General features: G+C 46.6%; 2 protein-coding genes and 1 non-coding gene across 8 annotated transcripts in view; all 3 read left to right on the forward strand.

The window, feature by feature from the left end:
- LOC133126000 (ADP-ribosyl cyclase/cyclic ADP-ribose hydrolase 1) overlaps positions 1–6,133 on the forward strand; it is an 18,410-nt gene extending 12,277 nt beyond the window's left edge. For 4 of the 6 annotated variants that reach the window (XM_061237778.1, XM_061237781.1, XM_061237779.1 and 1 more), the window contains 5 exons: positions 223–305; positions 2,216–2,289; positions 2,809–2,901; positions 3,766–3,852; positions 5,018–6,133. In XM_061237778.1, coding sequence (XP_061093762.1) covers positions 223–305; positions 2,216–2,289; positions 2,809–2,901; positions 3,766–3,852; positions 5,018–5,102 — 422 coding nt within the window. In that variant the 3' untranslated portion in view covers positions 5,103–6,133. Of the gene's footprint in view, positions 1–222; positions 306–2,215; positions 2,290–2,808; positions 2,906–3,765; positions 3,853–5,017 lie in introns of all 6 variants that reach the window. The other 2 variants (XM_061237782.1, XM_061237783.1) reach the window with 2 other exon arrangements.
- On the forward strand, positions 1,591–1,696 carry LOC133127805 (small nucleolar RNA SNORA5). The gene has a single exon (XR_009708667.1). It is a non-coding gene; the product is annotated as a small nucleolar RNA SNORA5 (small nucleolar RNA).
- Positions 6,134–9,001: 2,868 nt separating the features above from the next.
- Positions 9,002–23,128, forward strand: LOC133127276 (ADP-ribosyl cyclase/cyclic ADP-ribose hydrolase 1-like). The gene is made up of 8 exons (XM_061240022.1): positions 9,002–9,502; positions 10,734–10,863; positions 12,391–12,526; positions 13,303–13,385; positions 15,596–15,669; positions 16,292–16,378; positions 17,815–17,898; positions 18,276–23,128. Exons 1-8 carry the CDS (start codon positions 9,288–9,290, stop codon positions 18,331–18,333), a joined length of 867 nt encoding a protein of 288 aa, XP_061096006.1. The 5' UTR covers positions 9,002–9,287; the 3' UTR covers positions 18,334–23,128.
- The last annotated feature ends 1,314 nt before the right edge of the window (positions 23,129–24,442 follow it).

Below are 24,442 nucleotides of genomic sequence, written 5' to 3' on the forward strand. Positions count from 1 at the left end.
CAGTGATTCATTGATTGGTTTGAGAGGCCAAGGCTTTAATTTGCTGCTGATTGAGAGGAAGCCACAAATACCTGTTGACGCTATGGCCCCCAAGCAACCCAGATCTATACGTTCAGAAACTGTCTTTACTGATCTGGGTTCAGTGTTATGACAGCTATTCCCTGTGGTCTATAAGTTCCGAAACTGTCTTTACTAATCTGAGTACTGGTCTTGTGGTCGTAGGGTTCAATTTCAGTTCCTGCCCGGTGTGGTCAACCTGCGTGAACCATCCTGTGTATTCCCTGTGGAAGCAAGCCTCTGAAAATGTACGTTTCTAAAGCCCTGAACGGTCTGGCCCCTCCCATCTCTGACCTCCTTTTCTGACACTCCACCTCCAGGTCGCTCAGATCCTCTTCCCAACAACTCTGCATATGTGTGTGTGTGTGTGTGTGTGTGTGTGTGTGTGTGTGTGTATGGGTGTGTGAGTGTGTGTGTGTAAGTGTGTGTGTGTGTGTATGGGTGTGTGAGTGTGTGTGTGTGTGTGTGTGTGTGTGTGTATGGGTGTGTGAGTGTGTGTGTGTAAGTGAGTGTGTGTGTGTGAGTGTGTGTGTGTGTGAGTGTGTGTGTGTGTGTGTGTGTGAGTGTGTGTGTGTGTGTGTGTGAGTGAGTGTGTGAGTGTGTGTGAGTGAGTGTGTGAGTGTGTGTGAGAGTGTGTGTGTGTGTGTCTGTGTGTGTGTGTGTGTGTGTGTCTGTGTGTGTGTGTGTGTGTGTGTGAGTGTGTGTGTGTGTGTCTCTGTGTGAGTGTGTGTGTGTGTGAGTGTGTGTGTGTGTGTGTGTGTCTGTGTGTGTGTGTGTGTGTGTGTGTGTCTGTGTGTGTGTGTGTGTGTGTGTGTCTGTGTCTGTGTGTGAGTGTGTGTGTGAGTGTGTGTGTGTGTGTCTGTGTGTGTGTGTGAGTGTGTGTGTGTGTGTGTGTGTCTGTGTGAGTGTGTGTGTGTGTGTGTGTGTGTCTGTGTGAGTGTGTGTGTGTGTGTGTGTGTGTGTGAGTGTGTGTGTGTGTGTGAGTGTGTGTGTGTGTGTGAGTGTGTGTGTGAGTGTGTGTGTGTGTGTGTGTGTGTGTGTGTTTGTGTGTAAGTGTGTGTGTGAGTGTGTGTGTGTGTGTGTGTGTGTGTGTGAGTGTGTGTGTATGGGTGTGTGAGTGTGTGTGTGTAAGTGTGTGTGTGTGTGAGTGTGTGTGTGTGTGTGTGTGAGTGTGTGTGTGTGTGTGAGTGTGTGTGTGTGTGTGTGTGTGTGTGTGTGTGTGAGTGTGAGTGTGTGTGTGTAAGTGTGTGTGTGTGAGTCTTTTCAGTGGCTGCCCTGAAGACCCAGTTGTGTCTCAACTTTCATTGTCTCTGTTTTTGTATGATGTCATTTCTCACTTATATTTTTACTCTGTTCAGCACTTTGGTCAACTTCTGGTTTTTTGTAAATGTGCTTTATAAATAAATTTCACTTGACAAGAAATTATCACTCCTGCAAACATTGAACCAGAACCCAGAGAGAACTCAAACCAGACCAATCCACAGAGAGGACGATGAACTGTAGACTTTGTAGAAATATGATAGGATTTCAATTTAAAATGAAGTAAAATTCAGCTCTTGCTCAATGTAAGAGCTGATTAACACGATTAGCACATAAACCCTGCATGTTATGGTGCATTGTGGGAAACGGGCAGATTTCAGTTTACTGCTGTCTGTCTGTTTACTACGTTCATGTAAAATCTCAGACAAAACATTCCACGTTCCAGAAGATTGTTAATCTTGTTTCAGCCCAAAAGTTCTGCGCTCGTTCTCATATTCAGTAAGTAGCCAGTGAGAGCTCTTTCTAACACTCTGTAAGCAGCCAATGAGAGCTCTTTCTCGCACTCTGTAAGCAGCCAATGAGAGCTCTTTCTCGCGCTCTGTAAGCAGCCAATGAGAGCTCTTTCTCACACTCTGTAAGCAGCCAATGAGAGCTCTTTCTCGGGTAGCTCTCTGGGGATGGGCTCTGCTCTGATCCGTGATTGAACCAGCCCAAATAAACCCCGTAACACTATAGCGGTGACGCACACAGCTTGGGGCAACGGAACAGAAACGAGCGCGGCCTCGGCTCCGGTGTTGAGCCGGGGAATCAGGTTGAGCGAGCTGAGACGCGACAGGGCTGAGGGAACGCCGTGACCTTTCTCTGTCGCCTCTCTCGCCCCACCTCTTCCTCCTCGCAGTTTGCGGCCGCGGCGTGTGGGAACATAACCGTCCTGCTCAACGGATCCGTCCGGAACGCCTTCAGCCGGGAGAGGTGAGGCGCCCGGCCCCTCCGCTTGGACGGGGGAACGTTCCCAAATTAACCGCCCCAAACATCAGGCAATATACTGGACCCTCGCCACGTTTACAATATCACCAATGACACGGACTGTCTTATTGCTGGGCCTCATTTCTTATGTCTATGAGGTTGAAAAGCTGGCATATTATTGATATAGTGGAAATGATGATATATGATTTTAGCTGATGCCAACCTTCTGGGTCCCAGTCATGCACCTTAGCCACTAGGCTACAATTGTGTACCATAGCCACTAGGCTACAGGATGCCCTAGAAGCAATGCAGGGTGATGGAAACACATTTTATTAAGATATGAGTATGTGACAGGGACCTTGATGCTATATGAGCTGTATAGCAGGATTGTGTGTAAATGCCTAAATGTGAGCTCCGGTGTGACGCGGGGCTGCGGTTCCCTTCAGTTCCTCGTTCAGTCCCTGAGGCTGTGATGGGCGTGTGTCCCGGGCGATGGGGTAACCCATGGCGACGTCTTTCTTGCAGCATGTTTGGAAGCGTGGAGCTCGACAGCCTGAACCCTCGGATGGTGAACCACGTCAACATCAAGGTGGTGGCCAACCTGGAGGGCCCCGTCCTGTGGGTACAGCTCCACACACGCCAACAACAGGGCCCCAGATATTCACATGCTTATCTTTACATTTACATTTTAGTCATTTGGCAGACGCTTTTAATCCAAAGCGATTTACAAGTGCATAGGTTCTTCTACAAGCTAAAGCATCACATCCATAATTAGTAAAATACTCATGAAGTGCTGTTTTAAACAAAAAATACAGTCATCGTAAGTGCAATCAGGAGGGGAATCAGGAGGGAGGACTAAGGTACAGTTTGAAAAGGATATCTAAACCTTCATGAAGCCAGGGCAGATCCATTGAGAACATGTTCTCTTTTGCACGGATGCTCTGGAGAAATGAGAGACAGAAAGAACAGGGTTAGAGCCCCTTGGGTCCTCTCCCATTCAGGGGCCGACTTCCTCTCTATATGTTGACCGGACACTCACACCACCAACTCTACCCCTGCCAGTCAAACGCCCTGCCTCTAGGCTACCACACCGTTCGCATAGAACAAGGTGGGCCAGAAACTACCTGGGTGGGCCAGAAACTACCTTGGTGGGCATTCACAATTTGGTGTGGTGGTTCAGCCAAGGATATATGGGTGGGTACTATGTGTACTATGTATGTGTGCGCGGCCCACCCTGGCCAAACCCCCTCAAAGCAACCGCACACACAGTGCCAGGGTTCAGCAAAAGTGTTAGCATGAGGTGTGAGTGTCTGGGTAGTTTTAGAGTTGAGTCAGTCAATCTGTGAAAAGTGTTAGTGTTGGGCAAAAGCTATCTTGTAATGTGGTAAAAGGGGTGTGAGTATCTGTGTAAAGTAACAGGGTGTGAGTATCTGTGTAAGGTAACAGGGTGTGAGTATCTGTGTAAATTGATGCTGTTCTCAGAGAATCCTGCTCGAACGGCTCCATCCTGGACCTCATGAAGGTCCTTCAGGATCGTGGGTTCCGCTGGACCTGTACTGACAGTGATCTGTGAGTAAAACCCACAGCTACCTTCCCTATCACTGTACCCTACCCCCTGCACCCTACCCTGTATCACTGCTCCCTACCCCCTGCACCCTACCCTGTATCACTGCTCCCTACCCCCTGCACCCTACCCTGTATCACTGCTCCCTACCCCCTGCACCCTACCCTCTAACACTGCACCCTACCCCCTGCACCCTACCCTGTATCACTGCTCCCTACCCCCTGCACCCTACCCTGTATCACTGCTCCCTACCCCCTGCACCCTACCCTGTATCACTGCACACTACCCCCTGCACTCTACTCTGTATCACTGCTCCCTACCCCCTGCACCCTACCCTGTATCACTACTCCCTACCCCCTGCACCCTACCCTGTATCACTGCTCCCTACCCCCTGCGCCCTACCCTGTATCACTGCACCCTACCCCCTGCACCCTACCCTGTATCACTACTCCCTACCCCCTGCACCCTACCCTGTATCACTGCTCCCTACCCCCTGCACCCTACCCTGTATCACTGCTCCCTACCCCCTGCACCCTACCCTGTATCACTGCACCCTACCCCCTGCACCCTACCCTGTATCACTGCTCCCTACCCCCTGCACCCCACTCTGTATCACTGCACCCTACCCCCTGCACCCTACCCCCTGCACCCTACCCTGTATCACTGCTCCCTACCCCCTGCACCCTACCCTGTATCACTGCACCCTACCCCCTGCACCCTACCCTGTATCACTGCACCCTACCCCCTGCACCCTACCCTGTATCACTACTCCCTACCCCCTGCACCCTACCCTGTATCACTGCTCCCTACCCCCTGCACCCTACCCTGTATCACTGCTCCCTACCCCCTGCACCCTACCCTGTATCACTGCACCCTACCCCCTGCACCCTACCCTGTATCACTGCTCCCTACCCCCTGCACCCCACTCTGTATCACTGCACCCTACCCCCTGCACCCTACCCCCTGCACCCTACCCTGTATCACTGCTCCCTACCCCCTGCACCCTACCCTGTATCACTGCACCCTACCCCCTGCACCCTACCCTGTATCACTGCACCCTACCCCCTGCACCCTACCCTCTAACACTGTACCTTATCCCCTATCTAGAGTAGATTTAACATTTTACGCTGAATATTTTCCTGCGTGAGCCGGTAAGCTTGTTGTCCCCAGGACTCTGCGGATTCTCCAGTGCGTGCAGAACCCCAGGCAGTCCTCCTGCCAGACATGCAGCCGCAGCCTGCTAGAGGGACAGTGAGCACCGCGGAACGGCGCCCCCTACAGCAGCGGAGGCTGCACTGCACCGGCTCTTCCAACAGCACCAACGTGCATGCCATTCATCCCAGGAAACTATGCGCATATCTTATGCATCATCGCTGTGCGGAATAAGATAATATTATTTCATGAGCAAAGAAAGTGAAACACCTTCTGTCTTAGAGGAAGTCTAACCCTAACCCTTCTGTCTTAGAGGAAGTCTCACAGATCATACAAGAAGTTTTGTTTTCTCTCTCCCCATCACTGTGTTCCTCTCCCGTCTATATTATGTACTTTTTCTATTTTTCTTTTCCCACCAACCATCAATTTAGTTTTTACCACGTTTACCCATACGTTTCCACGTCTCTGGATTATGCATTGTATTCACTGTTCAGGTTTCATTCTTGTTTTGTAACCTTCTTTATTTCTTGTTGCTGCATTCCTCTTGGTCTTGTATTAATAATCATATATTAGTATATATAAATTATGCAAAGCAAACTGTGTAAATACAACAGTATTTACAGTTACAACTATTTTTGTCTACAGCAAAGAACAAAGTTGCTGCTCTTACAGGAAACTGCTCATTTAACCAGAAGTCTGTTGTACAGGAAGTCTCATCATTTTCCCAGGCAGTATCAGTGCCGGGGGAGAGATTCACACCTGAGGAACACTCTAACCTGCTGAGAAGAAGTTTTGAAACAACTGGTAGCTGGTTGACCAGTTCAGACCAGCTCCATACTCAACATGGCTTAACCAGCTCAAGCTATGTTTTCAAATAACTGGTAGCTTGTATTTCAAGCTGGTCATAGCTGGATTTTGCACCAGGGTATTCTGTTTTGAATGGGCATCAATGGGATTTTTTCCAACCCCAACACTAATTATATATATTGTAAAAACTGGACAATATTCACAGCATGTACATACATCAGTTATAATGTTTTGAATCAAAAGTTTAAATTCAGCTAAAGTAACCGGGTGTTTAAGTCTTACTCTAACTGTCTTTCAGCATGTTCTGTATCCAGGGTGCATTGTAGTTATCACCTGAGAAAGTTTTTGCCTGTAGAAAAATAAAAATGTCTATTTGTAAAGCATCTGTGACAGTATCTCTGTAAAAACTATTCAAATTACAAAGAATACTTTATTAATGCAGAATAGGTATATACAGTAGTGCACACACAGTGTCAACATCTACACCGTGACATGGTCAGTGTAGATTCAAATATAGCAGTTTATATGAGTCCATTGTGGCCAGATTATGGCTATAAACTCTCTTGGAGTTGAATTAACATTGGGCATTTTACTCTATAGTTAATCACAAGAATGACAACCACTTCCAATTCCAACATTTTAGAAGTTAAAAAGTTATTATTATTTTTTTTTTTTACCTGTGAGCACTTGTTGTTAAGATTGACTCCTTGTGAATGGAGTGATTATTATTATTATACCCATGGCTAGTCTGAGCATGTTTCGGTCAGAATCAAGCATTACCGGATCAGATAAAGAGCACATTTACATTCTTTATGAGGATTACGAAGCAACTGTGTTTCTGTGCTTTCCACTTCAACCACACTGTGAGAAGAGACCTGTCCCTTTGTGTATCTGTACACAAAGCGGAGATACCTCATAAAAGAGCCATTCCTCCAGGCGATTAACACTGTATGACAACCCCCACCCGGAAAAATGGCTGCCTTTTATTTTCAAAGAGCACACCTATTTCAAAGAAATCAAAGAGGATGTATGAATTTACCTTTTATATTCTTAACTTTTTGTCTCTGTATACTTTAAATATGAGAAGTATACAGTGTGTAGTGTTAGAGGGTTAGAGGGTAGGGTGGAGGGGGTAGGGTACAGTGATACAGGGTAGGGTACAGTGATACAGGGTAGGGTACAGTGATACAGGGTAGGGTACAGTGATACAGGGTAGGGAGCAGTGATATAGAGTAGGGTGCAGGGGGTAGGGTACAGTGATACAGGGTAGGGTGCAGGGGGTAGGGTACAGTGATACAGGGTAGGGTGCAGGGGGTAGGGTACAGTGATACAGGGTAGGGTGCAGGGGGTAGGGTACAGTGATACAGGTTAGGGTGCAGGGGGTAGGGTACAGTGATACAGGGTAGGGTGCAGGGGGTAGGGTACAGTGATACAGGGTAGGGAGCAGTGATACAGGGTAGGGTGCAGGGGGTAGGGAGCAGTGATACAGGGTAGGGTGCAGGGGGTAGGGTGCAGTGATACAGGGTAGGGTGCAGTGTTAGTGGGTAGGGTGCAGTGATACAGGGTAGGGTGCAGGGGGTAGGGAGCAGTGATACAGGGTAGGGTGCAGGGGGTAGGGTGCAGTGATACAGGGTAGGGTGCAGTGTTAGTGGGTAGGGTACAGTGATACAGGGTAGGGTGCAGTGTTAGTGGGTAGGGTGCAGTGATACAGGGTAGGGTGCAGTGATACAGGGTAGGGTGCAGTGTTAGTGGGTAGGGTGCAGGGGGTAGGGTACAGTGATACAGGGTAGGGTGCAGTGTTAGTGGGTAGGGTGCAGTGATACAGGGTAGGGTGCAGGGGGTAGGGTACAGTGATACAGGGTAGGGTGCAGTGATACAGGGTAGGGTGCAGGGGGTAGGGTGCAATGATACAGGGTAGGGTGCAGTGTTAGTGGGTAGGGTACAGTGATACAGGGTAGGGTGCAGTGTTAGTGGGTAGGGTGCAGTGATACAGGGTAGGGTGCAGTGATACAGGGTAGGGTGCAGTGTTAGTGGGTAGGGTGCAGGGGGTAGGGTACAGTGATACAGGGTAGGGTGCAGTGTTAGTGGGTAGGGTGCAGTGATACAGGGTAGGGTGCAGGGGGTAGGGTACAGTGATACAGGGTAGGGTGCAGTGATACAGGGTAGGGTGCAGTGATACAGGGTAGGGTGCAGGGGGTAGGGTGCAATGATACAGGGTAGGGTGCAGTGTTAGAGGGTAGGGTGGAGGGGGTAGGGTACAGTGTTGTGATTGTGACATCCTTGTGTTCTTGAATATGTTGTGGGTCCTCTAGAGGTTCCTCTGTTTTATTATTATTATTATTATTATTATTATTATTATTTGTACACTCAGTGAGCACTTCATTAGGTATTCATTAGACTTATTATTTAGACTTATTGGTCTTCTGCTGCTGGAATCTATCCACTCAAGAGGTTTGAGGCATTGTGTGCTGAGTGATGCTCTGCTGCACACCACTGTTGTAATGGGTGGTTATCTGAGTCACTGTCAGCTTTGACCAGTGTGGCCCTTCTCCTCTGACCTTTCTCATTAGCAAGGCCTTTTTCCCCACAGAACTGCTGCTCTCTGGATGTTTTTAGTTTTTTTCTCCATTCTCTGCAAACTCTCGAGACTTTTGTTTGTGAAAATCCCACAGCAGCTTCTGAGATACTCAAACCACCCTGTCTGGCACCAACAATCATTCCACAGTCAAAGTCACTTTTCTTCCCCTTTCTGACATTGTCTGAAAAACAGGTTGCTTTTATTTAGTTGCTGCCACATTTGATTGGCTGATTAAATATCTGCATTATCAAGCTGGTGCACAGGTCTACCTAGTAAAGAGTGAGTGTACATTGCGTGCCTTTACCAACTGGACACGTGTGTTATGCATTAGGTGCGGCTTATAGGCTGCTGTGTCGCCAATTGTTTTTATGACTCGGATGAAGATCTAGATGTGTGTTAAATATTTCTTCGCCTTCTTCTAACCCATTTAATAAGGCCATTTATCTATTTTTTTTTCACCCAGAGTGCCATGGCCTTTTTTTTCTTCTTTTTTTTAAATGAAACACAAGACCACAAACTCTGTATTACCCCAAAGCGTCAGGAAACTACAAGGACCCCCCCATGAACTGCTGCGCTTTAACACCGCTCTGCGTCGAGATCACGGATATTTATAGAAGGGCGCGTTGCTCTGGTATGTCGCCGTAACGGAAAGACCAAGCGGTCGCTATTAATCGCTCCGCACGCGACACCCGAGCTCGAGAGGACCTGACGCTATGGCAGACGCTTTAATGTTTATTCGACTTCCGTATCTATCTGCCGTCCCCGTAACGGTTTAAAACGGGCGGCATGATGTGACCCAGCCCAGTTCCATTCGCCGACGCACGCGAGCGCTCATGAAAACAGTCGCTCGCCGGGCGTACATCGCCACCCCAGCAAATCACGCACCGCCCTCGGGTTTGAGCGATGGATTATCAAGCGCCTTCCTCGCAGAGGAGGAGATGCAGACGACCGCTACTTCTGGGAGCCTGTGTCCTGATCTTACTGATTGTCGTGTGTGTTTGTCTGGGCGTCGCTTTCGGTCGCAGGGCTGCTGGTCCTTCGAATGACCGCATCACCGGGAACTTTACAACAGCGATAATCTCTAAATGCAAACAATTTTTGGGGGACGAAAACTCAAGGTAAGATAAGGTCTCGGGAAAGATCGTAGTACAGGCTGCCTGTCTTTACTATTGCGTTTGGATTAAGCATCAGTTTAAACTTGTTTTAAGTATGTTTTCCCGCGGCTACCTGTTGCCAATGTGTGTTATAAATTATAATTGACAAACAACACCTGTTTAAAGAAGTTTGGCTGGGGAAACTGCGCCTGCAGAAACGCAGCTCTTGCCTTTAAATGTTAAGAGGTAGATGTCATTATCTTTGACATTTCGTGAACTTAGCTTTCCTACCACGGTTAAACAGGAATTAATTTCAAGCCACAATTATGCAGGAATGTATCTGAAATCATAAAGCCTGATCATAAAGTAGTGAAACCAGGTGTGCCAATAATTGTGTCAGATACATTAAAAAAAAAATAGAAATACAATTATTATTTTAAAGTATCTAATTTTGTTAGTAATTTTGTTACCCTAACGTTAAGTCTTAGTCATTCCCTGTATCACTTATATTATGCTGCCTTTTTGTCATAATTATCGAGGGTACCAATCATTTTGGAGGCCACTGTGTACGTGTGTTTATGTGTGTGTGTCAAAAACGTGTATGTGTGTGTGTGTGTGTGTGTTTGTGTGTTTGTGTGTGCACAAGCATGTGTGTATGTGTGCCTGTCACAAGGGTGTGTGTGTGTGTATGTGGGTGTATGTGTGTGTGCTATTTGAACAAGCAAACACATTAAAATGATTGTGTATGTTGTACGTAGAACAGAAAACATGGAATCTGTATTAAAATGGTAAATGCATGGGCTGGAAGCTGATCCACACCAGGGGACTGGGAACAATAATCGCCAAAGAAAAACACAAACACAATGATCAATGACTCCCACGTCAATCACGTGAATGGACTTCACACAAAACAAGATAGATCCTTCCCACATCAAACACACAGCTGATTGGTCTGTTCTGGTTCAGGGTTCTGGTCGGGTTGTAAAGGAAGGAAGACAGCAAAGGAACATCAAAGGAACTTTCCATACCTGTTACTGTATCCATGAAAAGGGTAGTCTCAGAAAACAACAACAAAGAAAAATAAATGTACAGTAAAATGTATTTGGGGTTCTTTCCTGCATTCAAAGCTCATGTTGTGTTTTCATGTGCTCACCACTCAGTGAGCACAGAGCCACAGGGGTTCAGCAGGACGTGGGTTTGCTTCATGGGTGATTAGAAGGTGTGTCTTCTCACCGGCTCCCTCTGGTGGTTGCAGTGAGAATAAATGTGAGGAGGTGTGGGATGCTTTCTCAAAGGCCTACGTGGGGAAGGACCCCTGTGAGGTTCCCATGGAGGCCTACGACCCCCTCATGCAGACCGTCAGAGAGAAAGACGCCTGTAACAGAGTAAGTCCCGCCCACCTTACTGTCTGTAACAGAGTAAGTCCCGCCCACCTTACTGTCTGTAACAGAGTAAGTCCCGCCCACCTTACTGTGTTTAACAGAGTAAGTCCTGCCCACCTTACTGTCTGTAACAGAGTAAGTCCCGCCCACCCTCCTGTCTGTAACAGAGTAAGTCCCGCCCACCTTACTGTCTGTAACAGAGTAAGTCCCGCCCACCTTACTGTGTGTAACAGAGTAAGTCCTGCCCACCTTACTGTCTATAACAGAGTAAGTCCCGCCCACCTTACTGTCTATAACAGAGTAAGTCCCGCCCCCCTTACTGTGTGTAACAGAGTAAGTCCCGCCCACCTTACTGTCTGTAACAGAGTAAGTCCCGCCCACCCTCCTGTCTGTAACAGAGTAAGTCCCGCCCACCTTACTGTCTGTAACAGAGTAAGTCCCGCCCACCTTACTGTCTGTAACAGAGTAAGTCCCGCCCCCCTTACTGTGTGTAACAGAGTAAGTCCCGCCCACCTTACTGTCTGTAACAGAGTAAGTCCCGCCCACCCTCCTGTCTGTAACAGAGTAAGTCCCGCCCACCTTACTGTCTGTAACAGAGTAAGTCCCGCCCACCTTACTGTCTGTAACAGAGTAAGTCCCGCCCACCTTACTGTCTGTAACAGAGTAAGTCCCGCCCACCTTACTGTCTGTAACAGAGTAAGTCCCGCCCACCTTACTGTCTGTAACAGAGTAAGTCCCGCCCACCTTACTGTCTGTAACAGAGTAAGTCCCGCCCACCCTCCTGTCTGTAACAGAGTAAGTCCCGCCCACCTTACTGTCTGTAACAGAGTAAGTCCCGCCCACCTTACTGTCTGTAACAGAGTAAGTCCCGCCCACCTTACTGTCTGTAACAGAGTAAGTCCCGCCCACCTTACTGTCTATAACAGAGTAAGTCCTGCCCACCCTACTGTCTGTAACAGAGTAAGTCCCGCCCACCCTCCTGTCTGTAACAGAGTAAGTCCCGCCCACCCTACTGCCTGTAACCACACTCACGCTACTGAAAAAACTGATCTAGCTATGTTTTGAAGCAGCTGGTAGCGGGCTGACCACCTGCAGCTCAGACACACTAACCGCATGACTTAGAGCAGCTAGAGCAGCTAGAGCAGCTAGAGCACCTAGAGCAGCTAGAGCACCTAGAGCACCTAGAGCAGCTAGAGCAGCTAGAGCACCTAGAGCAGCTAGAACAGCTAGAGCAGCTAGAGCAGCTAGAGCAGCTAGAGCACCTAGAGCACCTAGAGCAGCTAGAACAGCTAGAGCAGCTAGAGCAGCTAGAGCACCTAGAGCAGCTAGAACAGCTAGAGCAGCTAGAGCAGCTAGAGCAGCTAGAGCACCTAGAGCAGCTAGAGCACCTAGAGCAGCTAGAGCAGCTAGAGCAGCTAGAGCAGCGTATGACCAGCTCAACATGACCAGATGGTGAGGCTGGCACAGCTGGATTTTAATGTTCCGTTTAATTGCACTGAGCGATAATGTTTTTCTTACGTCGCGTTTTAGATGTTGTTCTGGAGCAAGACAAAGGACATCGTCCACCAGTTCACAGAGGCCAAGAAATGTCTGCTGACCCTGGAGGACACACTGCTGGGCTTCGTCATGGACGGCCAGACCTGGTGCAGCGAGAAGGGCAGCAAAGGTGCATTTCAGCCAACCAGCTTCAACCACACAACTTCTACATCAGTAAACTCCATCACAGCCAACCAGCTTCAACCACACAACTTCTCCATCAGTAAACTCTATCACACCCATCAGCTTCAACCACACAACTTCTCCATCAGTAAACTCCATCACAGCCAACCAGCTTCAACCACACAACTTCTACATCAGTAAACTCCATCACAGCCAACCAGCTTCAACCACACAACTTCTACATCAGTAAACTCCATCACAGCCAACCAGCTTCAACCACACAACTTCTACATCAGTAAACTCCATCACAGCCAACCAGCTTCAACCACACAACTTCTACATCAGTAAACTCTATCACACCCATCAGCTTCAACCACACAACTTCTCCATCAGTAAACTCCATCACAGCCAACCAGCTTCAACCACACAACTTCTCCATCAGTAAACTCCATCACAGCCAACCAGCTTCAACCACACAACTTCTACATCAGTAAACTCCATCACAGCCAACCAGCTTCAACCACCCAACTTCTACATCAGTAAACTCCACCACAGCCAACCAGCTTCAACCACACAACTTCTACATCAGTAAACTCCATCACAGCCAACCAGCTTCAACCACACAACTTCTACATCAGTAAACTCCATCACAGCCAACCAGCTTTAGCTGCACAACTCCTACATAAGTAAATTCAGCATGTGTGTGTGTGTTCCTCGGTGTGTGTGTGTGTGTGTGTGTTCCTCGGTGTGTGTGTGTGTGTGTGTGTGTGGGTTCTTCCTCAGAAACCTTCACCACAGGCTGTCCCAGCTGGGATAAGTGTGAGAGGAATCCGGTCCGGTCCTTCTGGAACCGAGCCTCAGAAGCAGTGAGTGACATGACCATTTAGCGCAGGCAGCTTGTCTGTGTCTGTGTCTGTCTGCGTCTGTGTCTGTCTGTGTCTGTGTCCCTGTCTGTGTCTGTGTCTGTCTGTGTCTGTGTCTGTCTGTGTCTGTGTCTGTCTGCGTCTGTGTCTGTCTGTGTCTGTGTCTGTCTGTGTCCCTGTCTGTGTCCCTGTCTGTGTCTGTCTGTGTCTGTGTCTGTCTGCGTCTGTGTCTGTCTGTGTCCCTGTCTGTGTCTGTCTGTGTCTGTGTCTGTCTGCGTCTGTGTCTGTCTGTGTCTGTGTCTGTCTGTGTCTGTGTCTGTCTGCGTCTGTGTCTGTCTGTGTCTGTGTCTGTCTGTGTCCCTGTCTGTGTCTGTCTGTGTCTGTGTCTGTCTGTGTCCCTGTCTGTGTCTGTGTCTGTCTGTGTCCCTGTCTGTGTCTGTCTGTGTCTGTGTCTGTCTGTGTCCCTGTCTGTGTCTGTCTGTGTCTGTGTCTGTCTGTGTCTGTGTCTGTCTGTGTCCCTGTCTGTGTCTGTCTGTGTCTGTGTCTGTCTGTGTCTGTGTCTGTGTCTGTGTCTGTCTGTGTCCCTGTCTGTGTCTGTCTGTGTCCCTGTCTGTGTCTGTCTGTGTCTGTGTCTGTCTGTGTCTGTGTCTGTCTGTGTCTGTGTCTGTCTGTGTCCCTGTCTGTGTCTGTGTCTGTCTGTGCCTGTGTCTGTCTGTGTCTGTGTCTGTCTGTGCCTGTGTCTGTGTCTGTCTGCGTCTGTGTCTGTCTGTGTCTGTGTCTGTCTGTGTCTGTGTCTGTCTGTGCCTGTGTCTGTCTGTGTCTGTGTCTGTCTGTGTCTGTGTCTGTGTCTGTCTGCGTCTGTGTCTGTCTGTGTCTGTGTCTGTCTGTGTCTGTGTCTGTCTGTGCCTGTGTCTGTCTGTGTCTGTCTGTGTCTGTGTCTGTCTGTGTCCCTGTCTGTGTCTGTCTGTGTCTGTCTGCGTCTATGTCTCTGTCTCTGTCTGTGTCTGTGTCCCTGTCTGTGTCCCTGTCTGTGTCTGCTTTGTTGTCTGTGTCTGTGTCTGTGTCTGTGTCTGCATCTGCGTCTGTGTCTGTTCCAGTGTGAAGTACCATGAAAGATTAAACCACAAGCGTGCAGTAAAATCCCAGATGCCATCTTGCCGATCGTTCGTTCTGAATATACAAACATATGTTTGGTTGTTTGTAGGCTAAAGTTCAGCTTTCAACGTCATTATTATTATTATGATTTTTAAAGCCCTGTTAACTATAAATGATCTTCTTGCCCATTATTTGATGGGGTTTTCTTCAGGAGTTTCAGGCCTCCCACTATCCAGATTGTTAATAAAGCAGTGTTCCTGCGCTGTGTGCCTCCTGCATGGCAATAGAGTTTGTCAAAAGGGCTTTGTTTCTTGTTTCCACAGAGATTTGCTTGTTAGCTCATTCCTGAACTACCACAGCTCACAGAATTCAAATGTTTATTTGACTTTTAATAATTCATGTTGCTGTGACAAACATCAATATGGAAGGTAAAAAAATATTGACATTTAAAGGCATACTATGCAGGGTTTTCACCTCTTTAAATATTATAAAGCACAAATTCTCAGTCATTACTATGACACACTGGCAGCCTGAATATGTGGTCACTTCTGTCCAATACCTTGCTTGTCGACCTGTGTTTGTTATTTTAAAAAATTCATTTTTATTCTTGTGCCGTATGTGTCCAATAAACTGAACTCATAGGCACTATGGTCCAATAGAAGGAGAAGGCAAGTGGAGATGCAACTGGATTGGCAACTACAGTGGTGAACTGGGTTTGCCAGAGATAGGCTTGTGGCTAACCAGCATTTGCTAACATTAGGTCATTAAATTCAGTATCATAAGTCAGCAGGTGGGCCATGATAGCTGGGTCCCACTGCACAGGACTACTGCTTATATTTTTGTGAGATTCCACCTATTTATTTCCTCTCCTGGGCAGGGAGCTCATGCCTAAATGCAAAAGACTCCTGGACTTTCAGAAGACTTGAGATGATGTCTGGCCGTTTTTTTTGTGTGTAAACTCTGGAGCCAAGCAAGGAAAGAAATCCTGCATAATCTGCCGTTAATTCTGGATAAGGGAAAGTGTTTGTAGAAAATGTTTTTGCTAAACGAGGATGTGGGAAATCTGAAATGGGTGTATTTATGTATATTCATGTTTTATATATATTTATACATTACAGTTTGCCCAGGCAGCTTGTGGTGAAGTCACTGCGATGCTGAATGGGTCAATAAGCACACCTTTCAATAACAACAGGTAAGGGCGACATCACCTGTGGTGGAACTTTCCGCTACAGGGCAGGACTCTTGAGTATTACTGCAACTAACTCACCCTCAGAGAACCAGCCAGAACCAGTCACAATCGGTCACAGCCACTTTTAACCAGCCAGAACCCGATCAGAACCATTCAGATCCCAGCATTTGTATACCTTCTGCCCAGTTCATCACTCCAGAGCCCACCTCCCTCTGTGCCCCAGTCACAGATTTACTGTTTTAAAAGTTTACTTTTCATTTGATTTGAGCCGGAAGCTGTGTTTACACATCTAGCCTGGTGTACTGAAACTGCAAATACCACGCTCCATTGCGATACATCCTGCCTGCCATACTGAAACTACAAATAGCACACTGCACTGGTCCACAGACTGTCTGCCATACTGAAACTGCAAATACCACGCTCCATTGCGATACATCCTGCCTGCCATACTGAAACTACAAATAGCACACTGCACTGGTCCACAGACTGTCTGCCATACTGAAACTGCAAATACCACATTGGAGAGAGATGTTAGTGATGATGAGGATGTTGTTGAAGTGTATTTTGTGTGAACTGTTTGCCTTTATCATTATTTATACAATATCCCCACCCTGACCCTGGCCAGCATATTCGCCAGCATTGAAGTCAAGAAGTTTAGCGGTCCCAAAATGAGGGCCTTGAACGTCGTCTTGGTCAAGACAGGAAATGACACGTAAGCTCCTCCCCTCACATCCTGGTGCCTCACATCCACATCCACCTGAGTCAGGCCACGTTGCCGCGGCGACGGCTCCTGTCACTCACAGCAGGGTTCCGTGACTGTGCCCAGCTTTTCCTGATTACAGGCGAGGCACTCACCGCAGGTGCAGGGGGCATACTTGTATCTGTTTGCGAGACTTTCATTTAGCAATGCACACACAAGGCCTGACATTTCAGTAAATTCCAGAATAATTATTTAAATATTTTTCCCCCTTTTACACTCATCATCCTGTATATAATTTCTATATTTCTATAATAGCACTGATATTCTCCATTCTAAAACCTTGTATTTCTTAATTTACCAAAGGGCAACATGCAAATCTAAACAATCTTGCATCACCATTTTCCGGTTTTAGTACTTCACAGTTTACATTATTATAGACATATGAAGGCAACAATGATTTGGGACGTCGATGACTCAACCAGAAGGGGGCAGCATTTATAGAGTTAACCTAATTTTGATATAAACTTCCATTTTTAATGTGAGGCAGGTTGGTTAGAAAGAATTAGGGTGAGTAATCTTTTTGGAGAGCTTTTTGGATACTTTGGGCATGCTTTATGAAAACGTACTCTCATATATGTGAATAAAATTTTGCATTAAAAAAATCAGTTTTAATAGAATAGCTTTCCTGATCATTCATGTTTCAGATGTTTTCTATTTGGATAGATTTGGGGATGCTTGGCACCTGGGTGCAGTTATGGGAAAATTGATGTGGAATTTGAATGCTTGTCAATATCTTTACAAAATTTAGTACACAACTTGAAATCATGTTTGTCCACAAATACATTTTACATTTACATTGCAGTCATTTGGCAGACGCTTTTAATCCAAAGCGACTTACAAGTGCATCGGTTCTTCCACAAGTTAAAGCATCACATCCATAACTAGTAAAAGTTCTAAACACAAAAGAGTCATCATAAGTGCAAGTTCCACCACTGAGGAACCAGAACGGAAAAAAGGCGTGAACGTGCCGCTCGACTGCCAGGTGCTCATAGTGAGGGAACCATAAGGCGACCAGAGCTGGCAGACTGGAGTGGTCTCGCTGGGGAGTAGGGAGTGATCAAGGATTGGAGTTACGAGAAATATTAAGTAGTTCTGGATTGGCCCTTGCTTTAGAAAGTGCTAAACTTTAAAAACAGTTACAATTTAAACTATAACAGTTATTTTGTCATTCTTTTGTATTTTAAAGTAGCTTTTGTGTACACTGTATGCATGTGCACATACATCTGTTCTAAATGTATTAATGGGACAAGCCTCTTTCATTTAAGTCTTGTGCAGTAAATATTTTTAGAGATATTGACACTTTTATAGGACTAGTACATATAGGCTGAAATTGTATTACCGTTGATGAGGACCTGATTTTATGCCTTGTGTCTCTTCATTTATCAAAGGGCAACGTGTGAAAATGATTCTCTGCAAACTCTGCAACGTGTCCTGAACCCCAGCCTGAAGTACACCTGCAAAGAGGTGCAAAGGTGAGGGGGGTTTCTGCCAGTCAGAGGGCTTTCTGCAAGGGGTACTGTGGCCAATCAAAGGGCTTTCTGCCAGTGGTACTGTGGCCAATCAAACCCCTTTCTGTATAGTGGTACTGTGGCCAATCAAACCCCTTTCTGCAAGGGGTACTGTGGCCAATCAAACCCCTTTCTGCATAGTGGTACTGTGGCCAATCAAACGCCTTTCTGCTTTGCTGCATTGTGGCCAATCAAATGCCTTTGTGCTTAACTCAATTTTGGCCAATCAAACACCTTTCTGCAAGTGGTCCTGTGGCCAATCAAACCCCTTTCTGCAAGTGGTGCTGCATCACCGCACCCAATCACATCTCATCGTGGTTCTTCTCTCCCCCGTAAACCAGGTCCAAAATCTTGGATTGCATCTCAGATCCCGACAGGCCCTGTGGTGACTGCTGGTGACGCAATGAGGGATGTGAGAGGCGGGGCCCCCCACCAGCTTGTCCAATCAGGATGTCTGATTCAGAAAAGGGCCGTTGGGGGGGCGTTGGCATCCTTGGTGGTGGTCAGTGAGGCAGTGTTGCACACACACACACACACACACACACACATTGGTGGTGGTCAGTGAGGCAGTGTTGCACACACACACACACACACTCACACACACACACACACACACACACACACACACACACACACACACATTGGTGGTGGTCAGTGAGGCGGTGTTGTGAGGCTGTGGAACAGAGCCCAGCTTGTGTTTGGTGATGGGTGGGGGTTTGGGTGTACGCAGATTAACTAATAGAGTAATAAGTTACTAGAAATAATTTCGAATGAAAAGATCTGTGACCAAAAGGACAAGGGTTACCGATGCAAGGACAAGTTGATGTATGTTGAATCAGGCTTTGTTTTTTAAAGAACAAATTTAAAAAAACTATGAATCTCATTTTTTATATGCTGTTGAACACTGCTCTCCACCCTGAGCTCACTTGATCGCACACGCACGCACGCACGCACGCACGCACGCACGCACGCACGCACGCACGCACGCACACACATTACATTACATTAATGACATTTACCACACGCTCTTATCTAGAGTGACTAAGCAGGAGACAATCCTCCTCTGGAGCAATGCAGGGTTAAGGGCCCTGCTCAAGGGCCCAACGGCTGTGCGGATCTTATTGTGGCTACCCTAGGGATTGAATCACCAACCTTGTGGGTCCCAGTCATTTACCTTAACCGCTACGCACACGCACACGCACACACACACACACTCTGCTCTCCACCCTGAGCTTGCTCTGGATCTTGGGGAATCCTGCATCTCTGGGTTTCCTGGGATGGTACAGTAGCTTGTCAGGGCGGCCTGTAGCGTAGTGGTTAAGGTAAATGACCCTGTAGCATAGTGGTTAAGGTAAATGACCCTGTAGCGTAGCGGTTACGGTAAATGACCCTGTAGCGTAGTGGTTAAGGTACATGACCCTGTAGCGCAGTGGTTAAGGTAAATTACCCTGTAGCGTAGTGGTTAAGGTACATGACCCTGTAGCGTAGTGGTTAAGGTACATGACCCTGTAGCGTAGTGGTTAAGGTAAATGACCCTGTAGCGTAGTGGTTAAGGTAAATGACCCTGTAGCGTAGTGGTTAAGGTAAATGCCCCTGTAGCATAGTGGTTAAGGTAAATGACCCAGTAGCGTAGTGGTTAAGGTACATGACCCTGTAGCGTAGTGGTTAAGGTAAATGGCCCTGTAGCATAGTGGTTAAGGTAAATGACCCTGTAGCATAGTGGTTAAGGTACATGACCCTGTAGCGTAGTGGTTAAGGTAAATGGCCCTGTAGCATAGTGGTTAAGGTAAATGACCCTGTAGCGTAGTGGTTAAGGTAAATGGCCCTGTAGCATAGTGGTTAAGGTAAATGACCCTGTAGCGTAGTGGTTAAGGTAAATGACTGAGACCCACAAGGTCTGCCAAATGCCAATAATGTAGTGTAGTTCCAACAGGTGTCCCCCAAGGCTCTGTACTGTGCCCATCCACTTCCTGGAAAACTAGATTTTTCTGAGATTTGACGTCATCAAGTACCAGTGGGCATGTATTTAGATCAAATGTCTGTCAATTTTCCGGTCTCCTCAGATCAATATCCTTTCACTGTCAGGCACAGGCAGAAGGTCGAAAACAAAGAGGCAGTCCATTACCAGAAGGGTAATCCAAAAGGCCGAGGTTGATAACCAAATGGGTCAAAACACGGGCGATCAGACAGGAATAAATGCTGGAAAGAATGTGTGTGAACACATTACAATCTGGGGACAAGTGACACAGATAACGAGAGGGAGAATAACCAGGTGTGGGACACAGTCAGTAATAATCAGGTGTGGGACACAGTCAGTAATAATCAGGTGTGGGACACAGTCAGTAATAATCAGGTGTGGGACACAGTCAGGAAATGGGAGACAGGGAATGAATCAACCGATAGACGGACTACGGAGAGCAGGAAGGGTATAAATACACGAAAGCGCAGACAACATTGAGAAAAAACAGATGAGGCAAACACAGAACCCGACGTTCACACAGCAGAACATATTCTACCCCCAGAGCCGCAGGCTACGGCTCTGCTTCCCTCCTCATTTAATGGCAGGTAAATCAACGTTCCAAAAAGTGGGATTGGCAATTTATCTGGATCTATAAAAATATTTTTTTATACATATTCAAAATGTTGAAAATCCTGAATTTGCCTTTCGAGTTGGATGGTTGCCAGTTCGATCACACCTGGGTGTGTTGAAGTGTCCCTGACCACAAATCCTCCTGACAAGCTGGTTGGTGCTTTGCATGGCAGCCGATCGCTGTTAGTATGTGTATGAATGGGTGAATGAGAAGCATGAGTTGTACAGCGCTTTGGATAAAGGCGCTGTTTTATGACTGTGTGCATTACAATGGCAGGCCAGTTGATGCTCTGAAAGTTACTGTGGTATCGCGACAACACGGACTCAGACTCGTGAAGAATACACAGACTCAAGTCATGAACCTGTAAGTTTATATTAATAAAGATTCTGGAGCTCAGTGATAGCAGCTTCAGAACTGCATAACCGAACTGCAAGCAAACGTAGCGTTGGCCCCCGGCTTCTGCTTCTTGTGAATATTCTAGATAATTGTAAAGAAAACTGTTAACTGGTATTGCCCCCTGGTGGATACGTAAGGTACGGTTTGCTACACAAGTCAGTTTTGTACTTTTCTTTCACTGGTTATATTACCTAAGGTTACTACACTAACCTGATCAACTGTACTATTAAACATAGCCGTGAGTTCTAAGTGTCTCTGTAATGTGTGACTCTGAGCCATCTCTACCTTCCCTCCAGTTGTTTACTTTGTTTACATCTGTATAAAATGGAGCTGAGATCTTCTGTTGGACGCACCTACTTGGCTGCCTCACGACATACAACATGGTGTTTCAGGTCTCAGGCCTATATATTCATGATTTTATGTCTTCCTGTCTAATGAGTGTGTGGCAGGTTAATTACAGTCTCACAGTCTTACAGTCTCACAGTCTTACCGTCTTAGAGTCTTACAGTCTCACAGTCTTACCGTCTTACCGTCTTAGAGTCTTACCATCTTACCATCTTAGAGTCTTACAGTCTTACTCTGAGATCAGTTTGCACCACTTGTGTCTTGGTCTCTTCTGCTGCCCATCAGAGGGGGCCCTGGGTAGTTGTTGTTTCCCTGGGTGCGTCCCAATACCTGGAAAAAGCAGCCTCCTTTTCTCCACTGGTCTCCTCCACTCCTCTCCTCCCCCCTTAGGAGGAGACCAGTGGAGGAGAGGAGCAAATTTTTATGAGGAGTATTGGGAAGCAGCCCCGTTTCTTGTGTCATTTTTGCCTGTGTTGCCTCGTTTTGCCAATAGTGTATTAGCCTGGGCATTGGCTCAGGCAGTAAGAGCAGTCGTCTCATTGGCTCAGGCAGTAAGAGCAGTCGTCTCATTGGCTCAGGCAGTAAGAGCAGTCGTCTCATTGGCTCAGGCAGTAAGAGCAGTCGTCTCATTGGCTCAGGCAGTAAGAGCAGTCATCTGGCAGTCGGAGGGTTTGATCCCGCCCTGACCTAACCCCCAAATGCTCCTGACGAGCTGGTCGGCGCCTTGCATGGCAGCCAGTCGCCATTGGTGTGTGAGGGTGTGTATGAATGGCTGAGTGAGAAGTATCAATTGTACAGCGCTTTGGATAAAGGCGCTATATACATGCCAGATGGGTGTCGTGCTCATCGCTGCCTTCTTTACTGGGCAGTGTCATGGCAACCACTTGCTCCACTCTGAGGGGGAAGCAGCACAGCATTCTATTCATATCCAGGGCCCTCCTGGCAAAACTCCAAATAATAATAAAGGCAAATAAGCAGGAAAATTCTTGACTGGCCAAGACATTCACCTGATCTGAATCCAACTGAACAAACATTTCATATGCTGAAGAGAAAACCTTAAGCAAATAGTCCCTGAAACAAGCAGGAGCTGAATATGGCTGCAGTACAGGCCTGGCAGAGCATCTCCACAGAAGACTCTCAGCACCCGATGATGTCTGTGGGTGAGGGGGCTGGGTATTAAAAGTGCTGCCATTCCTACATGCTGAAACTAAAATGCTTACAAAATACCCTTTAATAAAAACAGAGAATCTGCACTTTCACCACGTGTAAGAATTGTGGAGACATGGTCCCACACCTTATGGAGCTTGCTTGTATGTCCTGTGTGTAGACTGTACATGGTCCCATACCTTATGGAGCTTGCTTGTATGTCCTGTGTGTAGACTGTACATGGTCCCACACCTTATGGAGCTTGCTTGTATGTCCTGTGTGTAGACTGTACATGGTCCCATACCTTATGGAGCTTGCTTGTATGTCCTGTGTGTAGACTGTATATTCTCCTGCGATTCCTTCACCACTGTCCTGCCTGCCAATCCTTAACTCCTGAGCTGAGTGGTGACTCGACCCAGGTGTGTGCCCAGGTGCGTGTCCAGGTGAGGAACAGGCGGTCCCTCTTTATACCTGTTGCTTCGCTTAACACATGACATAATTTTAAGCTGTCTCAGCATTTATCAGTCTTACAATGTCCAAGGTACAATGTTAGGATTTCTGAAGATTTTCACTGTCAAGGGGTATGTGTGCATCACATTGATTGCTGATCAGGGGGCTGGGTTGCTGAGAACACATTAAATAAACAGGGCTTGATGTCATACCTTATCTTTTCTGCTTTGTAAGGTGTATCTTTTCTCATAAAGATGTTATTCCCCCACTTGAATATCTCTCTTCCTCAATCAACATTACCTTTTGCCCAAACCCAGCCTCCCCTTATCAACTGTCACAAGCTGCAGTCTGAATGTTTTAGCCCGGCAGTTTCACATAATGAATTAAAAACACAGTTTATACATACTTTTACCTTGTAGGATTTATAAAACATACAAAAATCAGGATTAGAAAAGTTATCTCTACAATATACACAGGTGTAGGTGAATGCATCTATACAGGTGCATCTCAAAAAATTAGAATATCATGGAAAAGTTTTTTTCTGTAATTGAATTCAAAAAGTGAAACATTCATATGTCAACCTTTCTGTATTATAAATCATTTTTTTATTGGTCTTATGTAATATTGCTGTAAGCCATTATCTTCAAGATCAAAAAAAAAATTAAAAAAAATCACTTTGTGGAATGAATCTAGAATATATGAAAGTTTCACTTTTTTCCAGAATATAATTCTATAATTTTTTGAGATGCACCTGTATATAGTACCATGCCAAAGTCTAAGGCACATGTAAATAAAATCTGTAAAAAGCAAAGACGCTTTCAAAAACAATTAAAAAACAGCTGGTTGTTCTAAACACATTGGAGAACTTGCCGCAACTTCTGCAGACTTTGGCTGTCCCGCTTGCTTCTGCCTCTCCAGGTAATCCCAGACAGCCTCGATCAGGTTCATTCCTTCATTCATCCATTATCTTAACCCGCTTATCCTGGACAGGGTCGCAGGGGGGCTGGAGCCTATCCCAGCATACATTGGGCGAAAGGCAGGAATACACCCTGGACAGGTCGCCAGTCCATCGCAGGGCACACACACCATTCACTCATACACTCATACACTCATACACTCGGGCAATTTAGACTCTCCAATCAGCCTAACCTGCATGTCTTTGGACTGTGGGAGGAAACCGGAGTACCCGGAGGAAACCCACACGAACACGGGGAGAACATGCAAACTCCACACAGAGAGACACTTTTATCCAAAGTGACATACAAAATGTGCATAATGAAAGTCATAAGAACAAACGGAGAACAGGCATTTGTTCTAATGAAAGGTACAATTCCAATAAAGTATCAGATACGTATGTTGCCTACAGCCATGGACTCCAGTACACATAGTAAATAGGCCAAGTCAGTAATTATACTAGAAGCATGGCACGGTACAATATATCTGCTAAACAATCACATGTATCATATCACAGATACAAATGCACATGTGGCAGACCTGGATTAAAGTACACAGTACAACAAGAGAGGGCAGAAGACTGAGGCTCATGACAAATGAGAGATTCTAGATGAGTAATTATTACT

The sequence above is a fragment of the Conger conger genome, chromosome 4 (assembly GCF_963514075.1).
Source record: "Conger conger chromosome 4, fConCon1.1, whole genome shotgun sequence".
In the NCBI taxonomy this organism is placed as follows: domain Eukaryota; kingdom Metazoa; phylum Chordata; class Actinopteri; order Anguilliformes; family Congridae; genus Conger; species Conger conger.

Coding starts and splice junctions, on each gene's coding strand:
- LOC133127276 (XM_061240022.1), top strand. CDS start 9,288: ATGGATTATCAAGCGCCTTCCTCGCAGAGGAGGAGATGCAGACGACCG. Junction 9,503..10,733: donor TTGGGGGACGAAAACTCAAG/GTAAGATAAGGT, acceptor TGGTGGTTGCAG/TGAGAATAAATGTGAGGAGG. Junction 17,899..18,275: donor ACCTGCAAAGAGGTGCAAAG/GTGAGGGGGGTT, acceptor CCCGTAAACCAG/GTCCAAAATCTTGGATTGCA.